This window comes from Corylus avellana, chromosome ca7, assembly GCF_901000735.1.
Source record: "Corylus avellana chromosome ca7, CavTom2PMs-1.0".
NCBI lineage: Eukaryota > Viridiplantae > Streptophyta > Magnoliopsida > Fagales > Betulaceae > Corylus > Corylus avellana.
In genome coordinates this window covers 23179948-23197691 of record NC_081547.1, presented here as the reverse complement: position 1 = coordinate 23197691, position 17744 = coordinate 23179948, and the positions used below count along the sequence as shown (strand labels likewise).

The following is a 17744-nucleotide window of genomic DNA, read 5'->3' as shown; positions in this document are numbered from 1 at the left end:
AATCACCTCCAATAATTAACTTAGAATATTAACCTTATTAGATGAATGTTTAATAGAATTCTAATATCTAGTATTTCTTTTAGCGTTCTATTCTAATATTATAACCAAAGAATATGAATAAGAATTACATTCTAACTTTTTATATTTCTAATAACATCTATTAATTTTCTCTATAAAATAACAATTCCACACACCAATCATGCTTTTTAAGAGCTGAATTAAATAATAATTTGGTGCATCATCCACACAATTCCAAAGTGCAAGTTGTTTCCTTTTTGTGGGCGCAAGTTGTAAACCTTATCCACAAAGCATATAGATCCGTCCTACGTGTCCAAAACGCCATCATGCTCCACCACGTGTCACTGCCGACCAATCCCCTGAAGTTCCAACATCGGAAGGACAGGACAAACATATAGTCCGAAGGTTCATGAACCGGGCCCCACATTTTATCCCAATTCCACATGGCAACAACACAAAAATCCAACATAGCTCACATCACCATCCCTCAACTACAGCCACCCAAAAAGACAAAATTACCGCCAACGATCTTAACCCCCGTTCATTCTCAGTCAAGGGCATGTTAGTAATTCCAGTTTTTTCACACCTGATCCGGATTCCGGACCGAGCCTACCGTCTGTGCCTCGTTGTCCAATTTTGACCACGCGTGGCAATTCTGTTCTCGCACGTGACAGCCGTCCCAGTTAACCCCGCTTTCAAAACGAAACCTTCGCCTCAATCTCCTTCGTTGAGTCGTCTTCGGATTTTCCTCTCCAAAGTGTCTGAAAAATCGCAGATTCGCCGAGTTTTGGCTCCCTGCCGTCCGTGATATTCGGCCTTTCGTTGAGTTACTCGCTCTGTTACTGAGTCGACTCGGATTTAGCTTATTAGATGGTTCAGATAATGAACTCGGGGATGGACTCGGACCCCAAGTACCAGAAAAGGGTGGGCGTGAAGGAGGAGGTTGAGGACTCCTTGGAGGAACAGCTCGGCCCGCTTCACAAGCGATCCAAACTCGACCCGTCTCTACAGGTTTGAGCTGAATTCCTTTTTTACTTTTTTTTCCTCCCTCACTTTCTTAGCAACCAAACAGAGCGTGATTCTTTCACCCCTTTTATGAATCACATCGACCGTGGGCTATCATCCGTGGCTTAAATCGGATTTCATTTTCTTTTTCGTTGTGATGCCAGATTGATCATTTTTGTAACCCATGCGCTTAAACCTGCTCTGTATTAATTTTCGTTCATTTTCTCACCCACCAAACACTGGCTTAATTTTTTTTTTTTTCATTAGTTGTCGAAGTTGTTCATTTCCTTGCCTTGTTTTTTTTTTTGTCAGCAATGGAATTCAGGACCTGACGGCTTAGCTATCCCGCCGTCTATGTGCAATCCCCTAGATGAGCCAAGCCCACTTGGGTTGCGTCTCCGAAAGAGCCCGTCCCTTTTGGATTTGATTCAAATGAGGCTTTCTCAAGAAAATGCTTCCAAATTGGCGACCCTATGCAAAAAAGATCCGAAGGGTGCCTGTGATAAGCTCAAAGCTTCGAATTTTCCAGGAGCCGTCCTAAAAATTGGGACGTGGGAGGTATATCTAATATCTACAGTTTTTCTGGATTCAATTCAGATTAAAAACTTTTTTTTTTTTTTTGCTTGCATTGTGCTTGGTATTGATTTTTAATTCTATTGGGATGTAGTATAAGTCGAGGTATGAAGGAGACTTGGTGGCAAAATGTTACTTTATGAAGCATAAGCTTGTGTGGGAAGTTCTTGATGGCAGTCTTAAGAATAAGATTGAAATTCAGTGGTCAGATATTGTTGCTATCAAAGCAAACTATCCAGATGATGAACCAGGGACTTTGGATGTTGTGGTAAGTCGCATGTGTTTGTGTGATTGTTACTTTCTTATTATCATGGTCATTGTTATGTAATTTAGATTGTGATTATAAACTGGTGTTCTTGTATGATGCAGCTGGCTAGACGACCCCTTTTCTTTAGGGAAACAAATCCACAACCTAGGAAGCATACCTTATGGCAGGCAACAGCAGATTTTACAGGTGGACAAGCTAGCATAAATAGGTACTACATCGGATCTTCTAGTCATTACAGAGAGGAAATTTAACCCTGCAAGTATTATTCTTGGTCATGATATTGGTCTGTCTCACACGTCTATGCAAGTTGTATGGACAAATACGCTATAGGTGTTAGTTAGCCTGTTAGGAAAAGTTAAATGATAAAATTTTATTGAAATTACGAATTTGAATATTGGGGTTAATAAGTTAACTAGTTTACTGCATGCATACATGTAGCTCATCTCCTAAATAACATTCATATCCATTAATATTTTGACCTGATATAATGAAGTATACTTTCCCCACCAGTAGACCAATGATCTAAGAAAATTTATTATTGTTGCACCTTTTGCTCCACCTTAAACTTAGAAGTTAAAATACCGCAAAACCATTTGTACATTAATTCAATGTGATCCTAATTGAATGTTGATTGCACCAAAATTTTATGTTATAGATACAACATAAGAGAACAATAATGAAAAGAAAAGCATTGAATCATCCACAAACCTCACAAAATCACCTTTTATGGGTCCCCCAGCTAGGGCATGTGCAGGTCGTGCAGCTACTGGCTCCATGCATAAATCCATGGGTTTAACGCATAGCTGCATAATACCACACAAGATTTGAAATTCCTTTTCCCAAGGAGTGTGTTTAGAAGACCAATGTGTCATATATTCCTACATTTTTGGATTGGCAACAAGCATCATTCTTCTTTGTTTTCTTGAGCATTTCTTATCTTTTCCATGGTTGTTTAACTGTTTTATTATTCAAGTACTTTGGTCTTTAACTAATAGAACGGTGCATGGGAAATTTTACGCAATTGTAGCAAAAAGTTACAAGGGTTTGAAGTTATCACTTGTGGAACTATAGAATAGTGCATGTGCTCCAATAGTAAGCAGTTCTTAATTTGTTGCTAACTATTGCTAGTTTCCAGAACTTTGGGTAATAGATAAGTACCTTACAAGAATTACCTTTACTCAGTTTTGTTTTATATATAAAGAAGAGGATTTGCCAGGAGTCTGTTGGAAATGGTGGCTAAATTAGTTTGCCACCATACGAAGGAGGAAGGTGCTTTCATGTAGTGTGATCCGGCTCCCTTAAATTAGGATGTGAAATGTGCCTATCTGAAAAATTGGCTTCCTTGATTCTACATTTTACCCCCTCATTTCAGTTAAAATATTCCACATGTTAAGCTTTAAGCTTTTGGGGCAGCGGGTAATTTAACAAGCATCGTGCAACTAATCAAAAACAATATCATTAGGATTCTGAATATGTGATGTTGATGCGGGTTTTTGATATTGTCACAGGCGACATTTTCTGCAGTGCCCACAAGGCACGATGGGCAAGCACTTCGAAAAGCTTATGCAATGTGATCCTCGACTCAACTTTTTAAGTCAACAACCAGAAATTGTGTTAGAGTGTCCATACTTTGAACCAAAAGTAGCTGCGTTTGAGTATCCAAATGAATCCGGCCATGCGTTCGATTTACAGAGTGAAGAGAGATCTGCTTTCCTTGGTTTGGGGGATGTGGCATCACCTTCTGGAGCTCAATCATCTTCTTCAAAAAGTGAACAAGATTTCATTGGTAGAGCCCCTGAAAATTTTTCCCAGGAAACTTCTTCATCCAGTTCAGGTAAAAATTGTGTGCCCGGAAGTGAAAGTCATATGTGATATAGTTATAGCTAACATACATTTATTCATCTCTCTGTCGAAGTGAAAGTCATATGTGATATAACTTTTAGCTAGCATACAATTTATTCATCTCTCTGTTGAATTAGAATTTGATATGATGATAGTTGCATGCCCTTCATTTAATGAGTGTACAGGCTTGTCAAACATACTATTTCTCCATTTGTAACAATTCTACACCTTCTCACCTTCATTGATCAAGGATGATTGTGTTCTTCTGTACGTAGGTTCAAGACTGAATTTGTTTGGAACTCCGTCTCTGGATGAACTTCATATTGTTATTCATTTTTTATATGGTTTCCTTAGAAATATAATCTCCTATGTTTCACTAATTCTTTGTATTTTTAGTTTATCAATTTCAGCTGCTAATAGATAGGCCAAATGGCGTAAAAGGTTACATGTAGCTGACCCCAATTAGTTAAAGCTTCATTGAATTGAATTACAGCTGCTAATACATAGTTGATAATCTAGAATTAAGAGTAGTATCTGCCACAGTAATAAGTTAATAATATGTTCAATAGATGATTTGGCAATATATTTCATTATTTCTTAGGAAAAAATATCAGCATATTTCTTAAACATTGGATGGATTGGTAAATAGGAACATTATGACAGACATGAAAGAATTGCGTCTAGCCATTGGTTTGTTCAGGGGCTTAACAAATTGGGAAGAAAAATTATTAGAAAGAGGGTATGCAAAGAAGCTATCTGATAGTGCATTGCATTACACAAGCTTTTGTTGATAAATATATGAAAGCAACCAAAAATTATATGCTCACCGCTCATTTGATAACTGTATTTTCTTGGAGAATTGGTAGCATATGGATGTCTGAATGTTGGCTGTTATTTTAGCATGCAGTGTCATTGTGCACCAGTACTTGATCCATAATATGTGTACAGCTTTGTTACTTTGTTATTACTGAATTAGTTTCTGAGGTTGGTCATTTGATAACCATTGAACCATTTCAAGAGTATCCGCATTTAATTTTTTCACACAACCTTGCAATTGTTCTTGGTCTAACTAGTGTCTTATATTTAGTGATGGAGACTCATGCAATTGAAGAAATTAGGAGCATTGGAGGCAAGAGTTCGAAGTTGCTTGGCCATTTGGATCAAATTAAAGTGCCTGGATTTCACCCATCGATGTCTATGAGTGATCTAGTGAACCACATTGAACATTGCATTGCAGAACAGGTGACATCAGATAATTCCATCTTTTCTGGCAACAAACAACATAGAAGAGACATTCTGGAGATTACCCAATATTTGCTTAGCGATTCCCAATCAACATCAACGTTTGATGAGCAGTCACTCATGTCAAGGGTCGATTCGCTTTGCTGCCTTATACAGAAAGATCCTTCAATTGCACAAAACTTGCCAGCCAAACGAGATGATGGTGTTGATGAAAATGGCGATCAGGAAATAGATGAAGCTGTGGCTGCAGCAGCACTTGAAAGTAAGCCTGCAGAGAAATTTCCTGCATCTGAAGGTGAGTCCACCGATATTTCTGGCTGCAAACAGGCACTGGCCATGACAAGGAAGGACTCGTTTGCTGATCTTCTTATCAACCTTCCAAGGATAGCATCTCTCCCACAGTTTTTGTTCAGCTTGCCAGAAGATTCTGACAATCAAGCTAGATAGTGACCCTCAACTAGTCTTCTTATGAGAAGCATGAAACTTTAGGATGTTCCGTCCTCTGTGAATATCGGTGAAGCTATGTTCATATGGTGACGCTGGTGTTGGGTAGTATATTCAACTATAGCACATTTTATGTAATACCTTGTGCATATATGTTAGTGAATCCTTTGTATCTGTTTTTGTACAATACAGATGTTTCATTTTTCGCATTATAGATTCTCTCCATGGTCAGAACTCAACCTACAGTCTTGTAATAGGAAAAACCAATTAACCCTAGAGCACAAGTGTACATTGGTAGTATTGGTGAAAAAAAAGGAAGAAATCCCAAGCATATGCTCGGAAAAAGGAAGAATTAAATCCTGAGCATATGAGCCCCAACCAGCCACCAGAACTAGCGGCTGTGTAAGTAGGCATTCTTCGTGAGTTGGCCCTCAACACAGCCATTTTCATTTGCTAAATATTGTTTGATCAACAAACAAAACACTCTCAATATATAATATATATGAGATTGGAACTCTTATAAACAATTTATCATATCCATGTACTAGCAGTACCAACAATCTATGCTATTATATATAAAGCTATTTTTGTATGATTCCATTCAACTCTTTCCAACCAATCTACAAAAGAATAAACAATCAAACAAACAAACAACCAAGCAAACGACCAACTATGGTGCATCTGGGTCTTCTTCCCCCATCGACTCGTTGTCTTGTAACATGTTCATCAACATGGATATCTGGTCTTGTAGCATTACATTTTCTCTCTCGACCTCCGAACGTTTGCTTCGTTCTTGCAGAAGCTGAAGCTGCAGGTGTTCTAGGCACCGACCATCTTCTTCAAGTTGCTGATTCAGGCCATCGATCTCCCGGTCCTGTACGTATAACCACAATATGGCTCATTTTTTATTGCAACAATGGTAACTGTAAACTGTGTTTGCAGTACAGCATGTGGTTGTGGAAAGAAATAGTACCTTTCTGTTCATTTCCTGGATGGCAATCTTCCGCATGCTCTCAACAACATCCACATTGACTAGCTTCCTCTTCTTACCAATGAGCCAGCCTCGGGGATAGCTTGTGGAGTCAAAGTCGGGTGGTGGGAGCAAGGATTCCGCTGATGGTCGTTTGCCATTTAAATTCATTACAGGTTCCAATGGTTCAAACAGAGCCTTTCGACGCTCAGAGAGCTCAGAAATCGCAGTCGAGTCCTCCTGTGCATTCTCTTCAGTCATAGGTTCCTCCTGTTTGTTGGGTGTTTCATTAGCATTGTCCTCTGTTAGCTTGTCTAAGTTCCTCCCGCTAGCTGTTGGAAACAAGTTACTATTCTAGTTCCAACAAACTTAGAGACGCTGCATATTTATACACTAAGGACGCATCAAACATAATAGGGAGCCAATATGATTATGCCGTTTCTAGTGTTCCACGTTGTGAATATCAAGGAAAATCTGCATAGCTGGAGAATGTGCATCTAACAAATAATTGGATTTGGTGATGCCAACATGCTAAATATAAGACATACAAACTGAAAGATCCACTCTAATTGTCAGGGCCTTTTAAGGTGAAACTTCATCCTCTAACATTCACATAATGCTTTTTAGGCCCCACACCCACCCCCCCCCTTTTTTTTGTATGATTAAGCAATCTTTTATAACCAAAAGGAAAACTTTTACAACTCAAACACTTCAGACAAAGCCTGGAACACAGCTACTACACAGCAGCTACTAACTAACAACGAACTCAGAAGCTCTACAATTCAGCAGCTACTTCAACAAACACAGCATCTAAACTGAACAAACAAATACAGCAAAACAACTATTATTCAAATCCAATTAAGTCTATACAAAATCTACATACAACCACATACAGCTTTCTATTTTAACGAAGAACACAATCAGATATTCTCCATTTACAGCATAACTCCCTGTTTTCTTCTGATTTTTTGAACCTCCCCACATCTATTACTCAGCTTCTTACCTCCCAGTCAATATTTTTTATGATCTGATCCTCAGTTTTCAAATTATTATCGTTCCTTTGCTTCTAGACATGATACACAACTGCCGCCCCTAACGAAAGTTTACATAAATCCCCTTCAAATTTTCCTATTTCAACTCTGTTATACCCCATTCCTACACTTCCTCCCATTATGTTCTTGGGTCATTTATTAGACATTTCCTCACCACCTCCCTCCAAATTCTTTTCCTAAACCCACAGCCAAAAAACAAATGCTCCCTCAACAAAATTCTCTACCAAATCTACATGGTACCTTTGTATCCCCAAATCATTAGCCTCTCCCCCGTAGTTACACTATTTCTAACCACAAGCCATAGGATAAAAGCATGCCTTGGTATTGCCTTAGAAAACCAAACCAGCTTCCGCACTAGTGTATATCCCCTTTTTTGAAATAATCCACCTTGGCTTATCAACAATCCCAATTTGCACCATAGCCAACTTACTTTGTATACTAACCATTTCTTTTGATCTTGCTGGTGGCCATATCCATTTCTTTCCTTCCAAAACACTTCCTAACTTTGCATCAATTTTACTGCCAGCACAAAATCCATATCTTTTTTCTTATTTTTTTTGCCATTTTTAGAGAAAAATTGGATTAATTCAACAAACAAAAAATGATGCAAAGTTAGAAAGTGTTTTGGATGATAAACCATTTTCAAAGAAAGAATGTTCTCCAACTAAGGGCACCAAAGATGACTGATGGTATGACTCCATTGCTCACTTAACTACTAGTGAATGGTTGCAAAGTTTTGTGACATATCCAACTGCAAAGGCTTTCTATCCAAATGCTTGTATGGAACACAACAGAGCTTTCTATCTGGATGCGTTAAGCACAACTTATCTCTGCAAGCTTTGGATTTCTTTTTCTATCTAGTCTTCTATTCTTTTTTTTCTAGAGTGATGCTAGTTCCTTAGTTTTAGTTATCCCTTATGTTTGCTAATCTTCTCAAAACACTTTCCTTTTTAAAATAAAAACACACTTTCTCAAAATCATTAGCATTCAATTCAAAAACACAAAACACTTTTCAAAACTTAAACCCTTTTCAAACATAGATCTCACCAAAAAAACAATTTTCAAAACCATTATCAAGCATACCCTATTTTATTTATTTATTTATTTTTTTTGTAAAGCATCTTCAAACAAAAAATGCTCATTACAAACTCCCTGTTTGCAAGAAAGGAACAGTCCCGTCAGTTGGGTTTGGTAGTCCGTATTTTGGGGTTGAATGAAAATATTTTCTCCTATAATCCTCAATGAACTGTACTTTCCCTGGTGGAAGTGGAGAAATCTTTCTCACATATAAAAATCCCAAATAAAAAACGTGATGAATCAATAAATGAGTACAGTAAAGACCAAAAGGACTAAAGAGTTCAGGAGGAGAGGAGAAGGAATTTAAGAGAGCAATACGTCAACATCCAATATTAAATGGAGAGGTAATTATCTGCAACATATGTACCATTAATTATGACCATGCAATGATATATAAAAATGACATTAATTGGTTACCTAACCACACCATGTGATTCACCCCACAAAATGAAAACTGGATCATGTGCCCTAGCCCCTACTTGAGGCCATATTTTAATAATTCCTCAAATTTAATAAAAAAGGAAAAATTTTCAGAAGTTTCTCAAGTTAAAGAGCTTGTAACATGAAGGGCTGCAGGTAAGGAATTTACAAATACAGGTAAGCAATTAAAAAAAAAAATTAAAAAAAAAATCATGCTGTTCAAACATCAAAGTCGTTATAATAATTAATAGGCAACTTGGACAAAACCCAAAACAATACGGTTCTAGACTTCTTGTGTAGAAAATAAAAAAAGAAATTATAGATAGAAGAATAGTGTATATAGGAGAGAAAATATAAAACAGAAAAGGTGAATCTGACCGAGGAAAAGATGTGAGCTTGTTAATTACATCCCACCCATAATTACTATTGCACCAGACAAGAAATTTAAGATAAATTAAAAATAAATAAATAAATAGTCTAATCGACTAATCGAGAATGGGAGGGCCAAGTGTGAGAAGGGTGTGTTCAAAAGTAACGTATCAGCAAAGTCAGCAACTCTTACGTCTCTCTCTCTCTGCAGAAAGCTTCAACAACCACACACATGGCTGTGGTAGATGAATGATTTGATAATACTAATTCCATATAATCAAGGGATTAGCTCCAACAACCAACCAGTGGGGGGAGCGTGATTTTCCTTCACAATATGCAAACTTCAAATGAATTTGACTTTTTCTTTTCCGGGTATGTAAAGCAATCAGAAATTAAAAACAGAACGCTACATGAGAATCTTAACAAAGATGGGTGGGGTAGAACTCAGCTTTCAGAAATCTGTAAGAAACTGAACCAAAAACCAACCAACAACTAGCAACACTATGGAATTCCATGTAATAAATTAATCATCAATATGGCGCTTCTGGGGGGGTGTCTAAAATCAAGCAAAAACATGACAAAAACAGAGAGAAAGAGAGAAAGAAAAACCGATACTACCTGATCTCTTTCGGGATTTCCAAAAAATCCGAGGGGAAGAGACAGGAGAGAACCCCACCAAAGCCCCATCCACCTTCTTCATTTCCCTATCCTGGTTCTGGCCTTCCATTGAAGAACAAGAAGAAGAAGAAGAAGTGGAAGGAAAACAAAAAGCTCCAAACTTTACAAATTTAATTTCAAGAAACAAACCACAACAAAAAGCTCTCTGTTTTTTTCTTCTTTCTTGTATTTTGGTTTGGTTGCTTTTCCCAACAAGACAAGAGAAGAGAAGAGAAGAAGAAGATAAAATTGTTCGAGTCATTAGTACAGGGATGGGACCACGTGGGTTTTGAACGGTTCAGATTTGGTGCATTCGGTTGGAAGATTTTATGTCAACAGTTGTCTCTTCACTTTCCACTTGGGTCCCCTATCTCCTCTGTTTGCGTTTTTCTCATTTTTCCTGCTCTGTTTTTGGCGGTGTTAAATGTTTCTTTACTTGCTTGTTTTAATATGTCTGTTTTGATTAAGGATATTTAATATACCGTTATATCTGTTATATCATATATGATTGATGTATAATTATGAAGACGAAATTGTAAAAGTTAGCTTTTTATTTTATTTTTTTAAAGTAACGCTCAATATTACATTTTTATTATTATGTTGTACCAATTAATAATTTGTTTCTTGACTTTTTTAGCCGTTAAAGTAAAAAAAAAAATATAATAAATAAATAAATAAAAAAGAAAATCCCGCTATTATCCTAGGGTACAACTATGTGGTTAAAGAATAGATAAGTGTTAGGAAGTCAAATAAATGAATTTTAAAAAAATTTTAAACTGACGTGCAAGACCGTGAATGACAAATAAGAGAGAGAAAATTACATTTTTTTTAATTTAAAAACCCTTACCACGTCAGTTTAAAAAAAAAAATTTTGTTCATTTATTAGGTTCTCTAGCACTTTTCTAAAGAATATGCTTTGGAATTTTTAGCTTTTTTTTTTTTTTTCGTTGGCTATCCATTTTCATGGCCCAAAGAGGAGCTACATAAACATGAAATAAATAAGAATTTTTTTTTTTTTTTTTGAGCAAATAAATAAGATTTACATCCATGTCAATTTGATTTCTAAATTAATGATGATAGGATGGCAGCTTTTGATGGGACACAGAAGGGGACAGACAGAGTAATGAATTCCTGATCCAGATGGAAATGGGCTGGAGATCTTTTGGGTTGTGGGCTTCTTATGGGTTTGGGTGGGCTTTTCCGTCAGCTGGTGTTAGGCTCAGCCCAAAAAGAGCTTGCTTTATGTGTATCTACATTTACTATTAAGCATCAAACGGTCCAAATTAAATGATGGTAATGGAAGACGATTTCCATTTTCCTCGTTTTCTTTGGAAGAGCATTTTCGTTGTATTAGAATATTGTTATTTGGCTAGTCTTATTGTAAAAATAAAAAAATAGCCCCATTTGACTAATCATTTTAGTATTTTTTTTAAAAAAAAAATGGTTAGATTCGATTGTACTCAACAAATTTGTTGAGTACTTATAACTCAATAATGCATAAATAAATTAATAAATAAATCAATATATTCATCCTTTCTCTTTTAGAATAGTAAAAGTAAATAAGTAAAATAGGGTGTGATGTAGGTGCTTGAACCAAGTAGATAGTTAAAAAAGAAAAAGAAAAAGAAAAATGATTTTTTAGGTAAGATTAAGCTAAAATTTGCTGAGCCGGATAGGAATACTCTAATGAAACGGGGTTCAGATGTCTTTTCATGTGTTTGGTATGAATATTGTGACCTACTACAAGGTTATGGGGACTAGTTAAAGTTTTGAGATCGACTTGTCTTGTTTATTGAACTTGTAAACAACAATTTTCGTCTCAATTGGATCCGAGAAAATTCTTCTTCAAAGCATAGTCCATTGAACTGCTGTGTCTTTAATGTTAACTAGTATTATTTTTTCCTGATTTTATTGGTTTGTTTATTAACATATTATTAAAAAATAATTTGCCCCGTATTTTGGGCAGGGTATTATTGCATTCGGTGTTTTAAGCATTAGTTTATTCTCAAAGAAGGGTTCTTTTACTTGTTAAGGCTTGGACATAACTTTTTTTTTGATGAATAATAATTTTATTAAAAAGCGATGCAAAGCTCGCGTATACAAAAAATATACAAGAGAAACCACCACCCTAGTAATTTAGAGGATGCTGTTATAGTCGAAGCTGCCATCCTGCTGGCAGTATTGCTGTAAACATGCAGAACTATAAGCAGGGTGGGAAACAAGGAAAAATTGTAGAAAATGGAAATTATTTTAAAATTTCAAAGGCAACAATCTAACAAAAACTATGAACTGATAGAAATTGTAAACAAGCCCTGATACATTCTTTCCATTTACAAGCAAGATAAGAGAGAATCTGATGGCAAAGTGTATGCTTTGAACTTCCAATTCAAAAAGGACCTATCAATTATGGTAAAATGGTGTTTACTAGAGAGAATGGCCTAACTACTTTGCAAAACCAATGGTCTAACTACTTGCAAAACCTATATATGGACCATACTAAGAACCCTCAAGTGAGAAATGTACAGTTATGGATTTCACCTACTTCATTCAGTAAATTTTCTCTAGAAAATTTATATGCCGAATGCTAACAAAATTTAGAGACCAAAGATCACATTTGGGAATTAACCAAATGCTAAAGCACATTGGCATTAACTCTCACCAATGGCACAAGGAATGCATGGAGGATTACTAGCTTGGTCTTCAGGGGTGATAAGCTGCAAGCAGTGCTCATGAAAGGTGTGGGTACATGGTAAAACGGCAGCAGCCGGAGGATTAGCTGGCTGGAAAAAAGGGCCATCCGGCGTGAACGAGAGATTCCTCTTGCATAAAAAACACTTCCCTCCAATTGGTTGAGGAGTTTGATTGAAGCCTGCAATGAAATGTTTTCTAATCATCAGTACTAACTATTTCTTTAAAAATAGTTATCTGTAATTATCACTAACATCATGAACACATTAACGTTATGGGTATAAACACAAGGCACAGCAGATACTTTCAAATGTAGCAGACCAGGTTATCAAGAAAGCACACTTAAAAAACATACCTCATGAAAATCGTATTAATCGATAAATAGAAAGAAAAATCAAACAGTCATACTCGGGATAGATCAAAATCAGGATCTAGGTCCATTTCAAAACTATAGTGAATGTATGTTGAATATGGTCTAGCATGGAATAAACATAGCATTTAAAACAGTATGAGCTCACACTAGGATAAAAGTGCTAAGAGAATAGGGCTAAACTAATTTAAATGAAATTAAAATTACCCACAATAACCATATTGTAACATCACAAGAAAAAAGTAGTAAAGTATAGAAAGGAAGTAGGCTTTTGGAAAATAAAGCAACATCTTATAAAGCGAGAAAGTAGATCTAAAGAAGCATCAAGAAATACCTTTCCATTTTATATGGGAAGCTGTTGTCTGAGGTAGGGGTGGTAGAGGAGGAGCTTTGTTTAGTTGGGAAGAAACAATAGTCCCAGGATGGGGCAGACAAGATGGGGCTGAAGTTATCTGGGGAGGTGGTGGAGCAGAAGCAGTCTGAGCCAGGTTTGGGAGTGATGGAATACTCGGGGACAAAGTTGGCACGGATGGAGGAATGGAAGGTCTAGGTTTTCTGGTCTTTCTGCGACGAGACGGGATAGCAGCTGCGAGGAGTCCAGTCGCACTCCTCTTAAGAGATGGTCCAACAAGGTCACTAGAAGTCTGAGCAGTCAAATTTCTCTCATACCCTGGTATTCCTTGACCTGTAGAAGATATGAAGCGTAATAGAAAATTTTGATGAAAATTGTGACAAATATTTAACTGTGACTGTGGTTTAGGTAGCAGATATTATACCAGTAGTAGAAGCAGGTTCAATTTTTGAAAACTGAACAGGACCAATGGCTTTTGGTCGACCAAGACGACCTGCAAGCAGCCATAAAAACCTTGTTAGAAACCACCAAATCAGTAGATAAGATAGCTCAGTTAGTGACATGAGCAAGCAAAAGCTGTATCCTGGATTAGTCTAGCTCAGTATTTGACTTAGAATTATTGATATGGATTGCATTAATTATATGCGAGAAATAAACTGAGTTCAACTTAGACAATCACCATTGTTGTCAATACATCATTTATGCCCATCCTTTTCATCTTCTATCCTATTCTATGAATAAATCAGCTAGAAATGAAAAATTGCTATGAAAGACATTATCACTAAAGCTATCCAGTATAGCTGCTATCTTGACTACTAGATTTAAGCAAGCCAACCCTCCATTTGACCCAGTCTTGACAAATCCATCAAGTCATACAAGTATTGAAATTCATGAGATTCTGATTATTAATAAACACATTAAGTCAGAGGTTAAGGATACACCGATAAATATGTAGGTTACCAAGGACTCATGCTGGTGTATAATGTAAAAATGCCTTACTAGCTGGCTTTGACACTATTGGCAAATATACCTTCAAAGGCAACTTGAGCAGTAGGTCCCACATAAATGGGGAAAGGCTGCCCCGCAGAGAAAATTCAAAGTTAATTCAAGAGAGATGCTATTAAACAAATCATATCTAATAGTATACCACTTGCTATATGAAATAGATGAGAGTTTATTTAGGCACTATTCAGTTCACACCATAAAAAGGTACTATTGCTTTAAAAGCAACAAAGAAAAGAATCCAAAACGTACTATGCAATGAAATATGACATAGCGGATTGCGTGAGAGATAAAGAATAGAAGCAGCGATGTCTTCTACTCAAAAGAACAAGCCAAAGCTTGAAAGAAAACGATAAAAACTCAATGTCAATTGTATTCTTAATTCAACAATGATGAACTCACTTACGTTCTGCAATACTTATTACAAGAGGAGACACCCTAAAAGGTAATAAATCAGGAAAAGGCAACAAATCAGCAGAGAACGAAATGACAACAAGAAAAGGCAAGTAAAATCTAAAATAGGAAAATAACAATACTAACATTAAACTAGAATCAACACTAAACAGGTTCCCCATATGTGAATAGCAGAAAAAAATCAACTTGTGCAAGATTCAATCAGTGTGCAGAAAAGTTATGACTCATACCATGTAGGTATAACCCACAAGCAGACATTTTCAATCTCCAATATGTAACAAGGATTTAAATTGAAATGATGCAGCATGCATCCATTATTTGCTAAGTTACTTTGGGATCAAAGAAGACAAAAATTAAATAAAAAAAAGACATTGATGTAGAAAGTTCCACAAAAAATAAAGGATTATGTCACTAAGATTCCACACTTCACATGTATTATCACATGAGGGGAATCGGTGAACTATACAAAACTCACCTGACTTGCCTTGCATGGGGGTGCTTCCTGCGAGACCAGTAGAAGGAGAAGCAATGGAAGATTCCAGATAACATTTCAATGGATGGTCAGAAGCTGGTTGAGTGGTACTCCTGATCAAAGAAGGTAACAATGGCAGCCCAGTCGCCCAGCCCTGTCCAGGATCTGGCATCCCAGGTTGACTGCTGACGAGTGGTTTTGTAGATATGACCGGATAACCTTGAACTTCATGATTAGGATCAACATTTGAAAATCTTGCATCCCAGTTCCCTCTGACTCCAAGACCTAAGTTCATGTTTCTTGAGGTTGAAACATGATGTAGCTTATCAATTCGTGGTGTTTGTAAGACACATGAAGGACTTGAACTACACCCAGTGCTTGTAGCAGACATAACTTCAAGATCATTATTGCAAGAGGTTGAACCACCCACATTGTGCACTAGAGTAGGCATTCCTCCTACATTGTTCTGAAAACTAGAAATAAGGCCAACCTTGTTCAGACCATGATTCAATGAACTACTCTTTACCTTTTGAGTGAGAGAAGTATTGAATTGAGGAGGAATAACCCGTCCAGTACTACCAGTGATGTTTCGGTCAGAGACAATAGATTGAGATATAGCCTCTGTATTACCTCCAACGCCAAGGTTCAGGAAACTCCCATCAAGGTTTTCTGTATAATTGGATTCAACACCACTGATCATGACACTGTTTTTAATTCCTAGTTCTTCACCATCTGGGTTATGGCTTAATACAGGCTTGCTAACTCCATGGTTTATGAAATTGCTTCTAAGTTGAGGCATACAGATACTACTGTCAGTTGCTTCTCCATCCTGCGTGATCATTTGTATAACTCCTGCTGAACTACTGCTCATATTTTCAAGTTTCCGGTCAATTTGAGGCTTCTGTAAACTATTGACATAAGCATTCCTTACATTATTGAGAGACCCTGAACTATCATAACAGGAAAATGGAGATAATTTGTTCATGTTCCCTCCAAACGATGACAAGTCTGACATTGGCCTGCATAGAAGGGGGTCATTACCATTCCCATATGTGAAATTATGGTCAATCTTGGGATTTTGAGTGTTGTTGAATTGGGAGACATCAGTCAGAAAACTAGTACCAGTCTGCGGCATTTCCTGAGAGCAAAGTTGAGGACTATCTCCACAAGGAAGGGGAAAAAATGGCAGCAGTTTATGTGGGAAGGCCATGGTATTAGCTCCTGTGCCATTATGATCATGAAAGGTCCTAGAAAAGTCAGTACCTTCATTCACAATATGGGAGTCAAGTTCTTCATTATTGTGTGACAGGGAAGTAGCATCAGGTGGATTCTCCTCACGTTTCAAATTGTCATTCGCCATCATATGGTCAATTCTAAATATAACTGAGGCAGAAAGATTAATTCGTAAATAACATTCTCTACAAGTCAATAACAAAGATTAACTAATGTATATAGCTAGTGGCTATTAAAAAGTACAAAGATGATGAAGTAGGAAGAATTCACTGACAAATATATGTAATGAAACAGACAAAGGATAAGATCACAGAATGATAAAAGAAATTCCCAATCACATAATTGTCCTGAAGGAACTTAATGGATTAAGTACTATACACCAAATCAATTTAAATGATATAAACACATTCTCATAGACTAAGTTACATTTTTCTCTTACACGCGATACGCAATAAAGAATGAAAAAAATTCACACCAAAGATCATCAACACGCACATAATATCATAAAATGTTTCACAAAGTGCACACGTTGTAGACTTCCAATTGTTGCAATTCAAAGAAATAAGACAAAAGAAAATTAAATTCCAAGAAAGAGGATTCACAGAGTCAAAACCACACAAAATTACCAATCAAAAAGAATTCCAAACCAACGCCAAAGACTCAATAACCCTATAAAACCCCAAAAGCCTAAATTCCAAAACCCACAAACGGAAAAAAGAAAAAAGAAAAAAATCAATCAACAACTAATTGGATACCATCCAAAGCAAACCTCCTCCTAAAGATTTACATGGAAAATGATGAAAAAAAAAAAAACTCAAACCAAATCATAACAATGCCCCACGATACAAAGAAATGCCATAACTCAAAGAACAAGACATTTAGGAAAAAAAAAATGTTAACAAAAAAGGAAAAAGCTCACAGAAACACTCAAAAAAATTGAGAAAAACTTCGTCTATTTACATGGATAATCTGAAAAATTTTGAAAGTGAAGGGGTTTTTTAGCGCTTACCGGCGATGGGCGCTTAGAGAGAGAGAGAGAGAGAGAGAGAGAGTAGTGGCGATTTTAAGGCTTGTGGAGAGGCTTTAAAGGGTTCGGTATGGGGCCCACTTGGTCTTGCTCCTAGACGAGACGTTTTGGACACGAACTTGGAGCTGATCTGGCAATTGCTGCGGCCTGCGAGGACTATTAGCTACTTTTCCCAATCAACGGAAGACAAGTGTCAACTCCATGGTGTGTGTTTGGCAAAGAACTTGAAAAATAGGGTGAACTGTAGCA

The 17744-nt window shown here is 36.8% G+C and overlaps 3 protein-coding genes across 4 annotated transcripts; 1 reads left to right on the top strand and 2 right to left on the bottom strand.

Moving 5' to 3' along the window:
* The first annotated feature begins 722 nt into the window (after positions 1-722).
* Positions 723-5606, top strand: LOC132188776 (uncharacterized). The gene is made up of 6 exons (XM_059603313.1): positions 723-1029; positions 1336-1581; positions 1691-1864; positions 1966-2072; positions 3373-3698; positions 4794-5606. Exons 1-6 carry the CDS (start codon positions 889-891, stop codon positions 5393-5395), a joined length of 1596 nt encoding a protein of 531 aa, XP_059459296.1. The 5' UTR covers positions 723-888; the 3' UTR covers positions 5396-5606.
* A 259-nt stretch (positions 5607-5865) lies between these two features.
* On the bottom strand, positions 5866-10151 carry LOC132188778 (protein HEADING DATE REPRESSOR 1). The gene is made up of 3 exons (XM_059603314.1): positions 9899-10151; positions 6366-6694; positions 5866-6266 (listed from the first exon to the last, which is right to left on the bottom strand). The coding sequence occupies exons 1-3, from the start codon at positions 10005-10007 to the stop codon at positions 6063-6065; spliced, it is 642 nt and encodes a 213-aa protein (XP_059459297.1). The 5' UTR covers positions 10008-10151; the 3' UTR covers positions 5866-6062.
* Positions 10152-12196: 2045 nt separating this feature from the next.
* LOC132187563 (uncharacterized) lies at positions 12197-17500 on the bottom strand. 2 transcript variants are annotated; one of them, XM_059601911.1, is made up of 5 exons: positions 17478-17500; positions 15239-16618; positions 13772-13840; positions 13330-13680; positions 12197-12806 (listed from the first exon to the last, which is right to left on the bottom strand). In XM_059601911.1, the coding sequence occupies exons 2-5, from the start codon at positions 16596-16598 to the stop codon at positions 12586-12588; spliced, it is 2001 nt and encodes a 666-aa protein (XP_059457894.1). In that variant the 5' UTR covers positions 16599-16618; positions 17478-17500; the 3' UTR covers positions 12197-12585. The 2 variants fall into 2 exon arrangements, with proteins under 2 accessions (XP_059457894.1, XP_059457895.1); XM_059601912.1 differs by lacking the exon at positions 17478-17500 and having other exon boundaries at positions 15239-16254; positions 16358-16447.
* Positions 17501-17744: the final 244 nt, after the last annotated feature.

Bases quoted from the DNA above. Each gene is read 5' to 3' on its own strand.
- LOC132188778 (XM_059603314.1), bottom strand. From the start codon at position 10,007: ATGGAAGGCCAGAACCAGGATAGGGAAATGAAGAAGGTGGATGGGGCT. The intron at 6,695-9,898 runs GTAGTATCGGTT...TGTTTCCAACAG, and splicing joins GAAATCCCGAAAGAGATCAG to CTAGCGGGAGGAACTTAGAC. The intron at 6,267-6,365 runs GTACTATTTCTT...TTATACGTACAG, and splicing joins TCCAGGAAATGAACAGAAAG to GACCGGGAGATCGATGGCCT.
- LOC132187563 (XM_059601911.1), bottom strand. From the start codon at position 16,598: ATGATGGCGAATGACAATTTGAAACGTGAGGAGAATCCACCTGATGCT. The intron at 13,841-15,238 runs GTGAGTTTTGTA...GGCTGCTTGCAG, and splicing joins CCCCATGCAAGGCAAGTCAG to GTCGTCTTGGTCGACCAAAA. The intron at 13,681-13,771 runs GTATAATATCTG...TATCTTCTACAG, and splicing joins TGAACCTGCTTCTACTACTG to GTCAAGGAATACCAGGGTAT.
- LOC132188776 (XM_059603313.1), top strand. From the start codon at position 889: ATGGTTCAGATAATGAACTCGGGGATGGACTCGGACCCCAAGTACCAG. The intron at 1,582-1,690 runs GTATATCTAATA...ATTGGGATGTAG, and splicing joins TAAAAATTGGGACGTGGGAG to TATAAGTCGAGGTATGAAGG. The intron at 1,865-1,965 runs GTAAGTCGCATG...TGTATGATGCAG, and splicing joins CAGGGACTTTGGATGTTGTG to CTGGCTAGACGACCCCTTTT.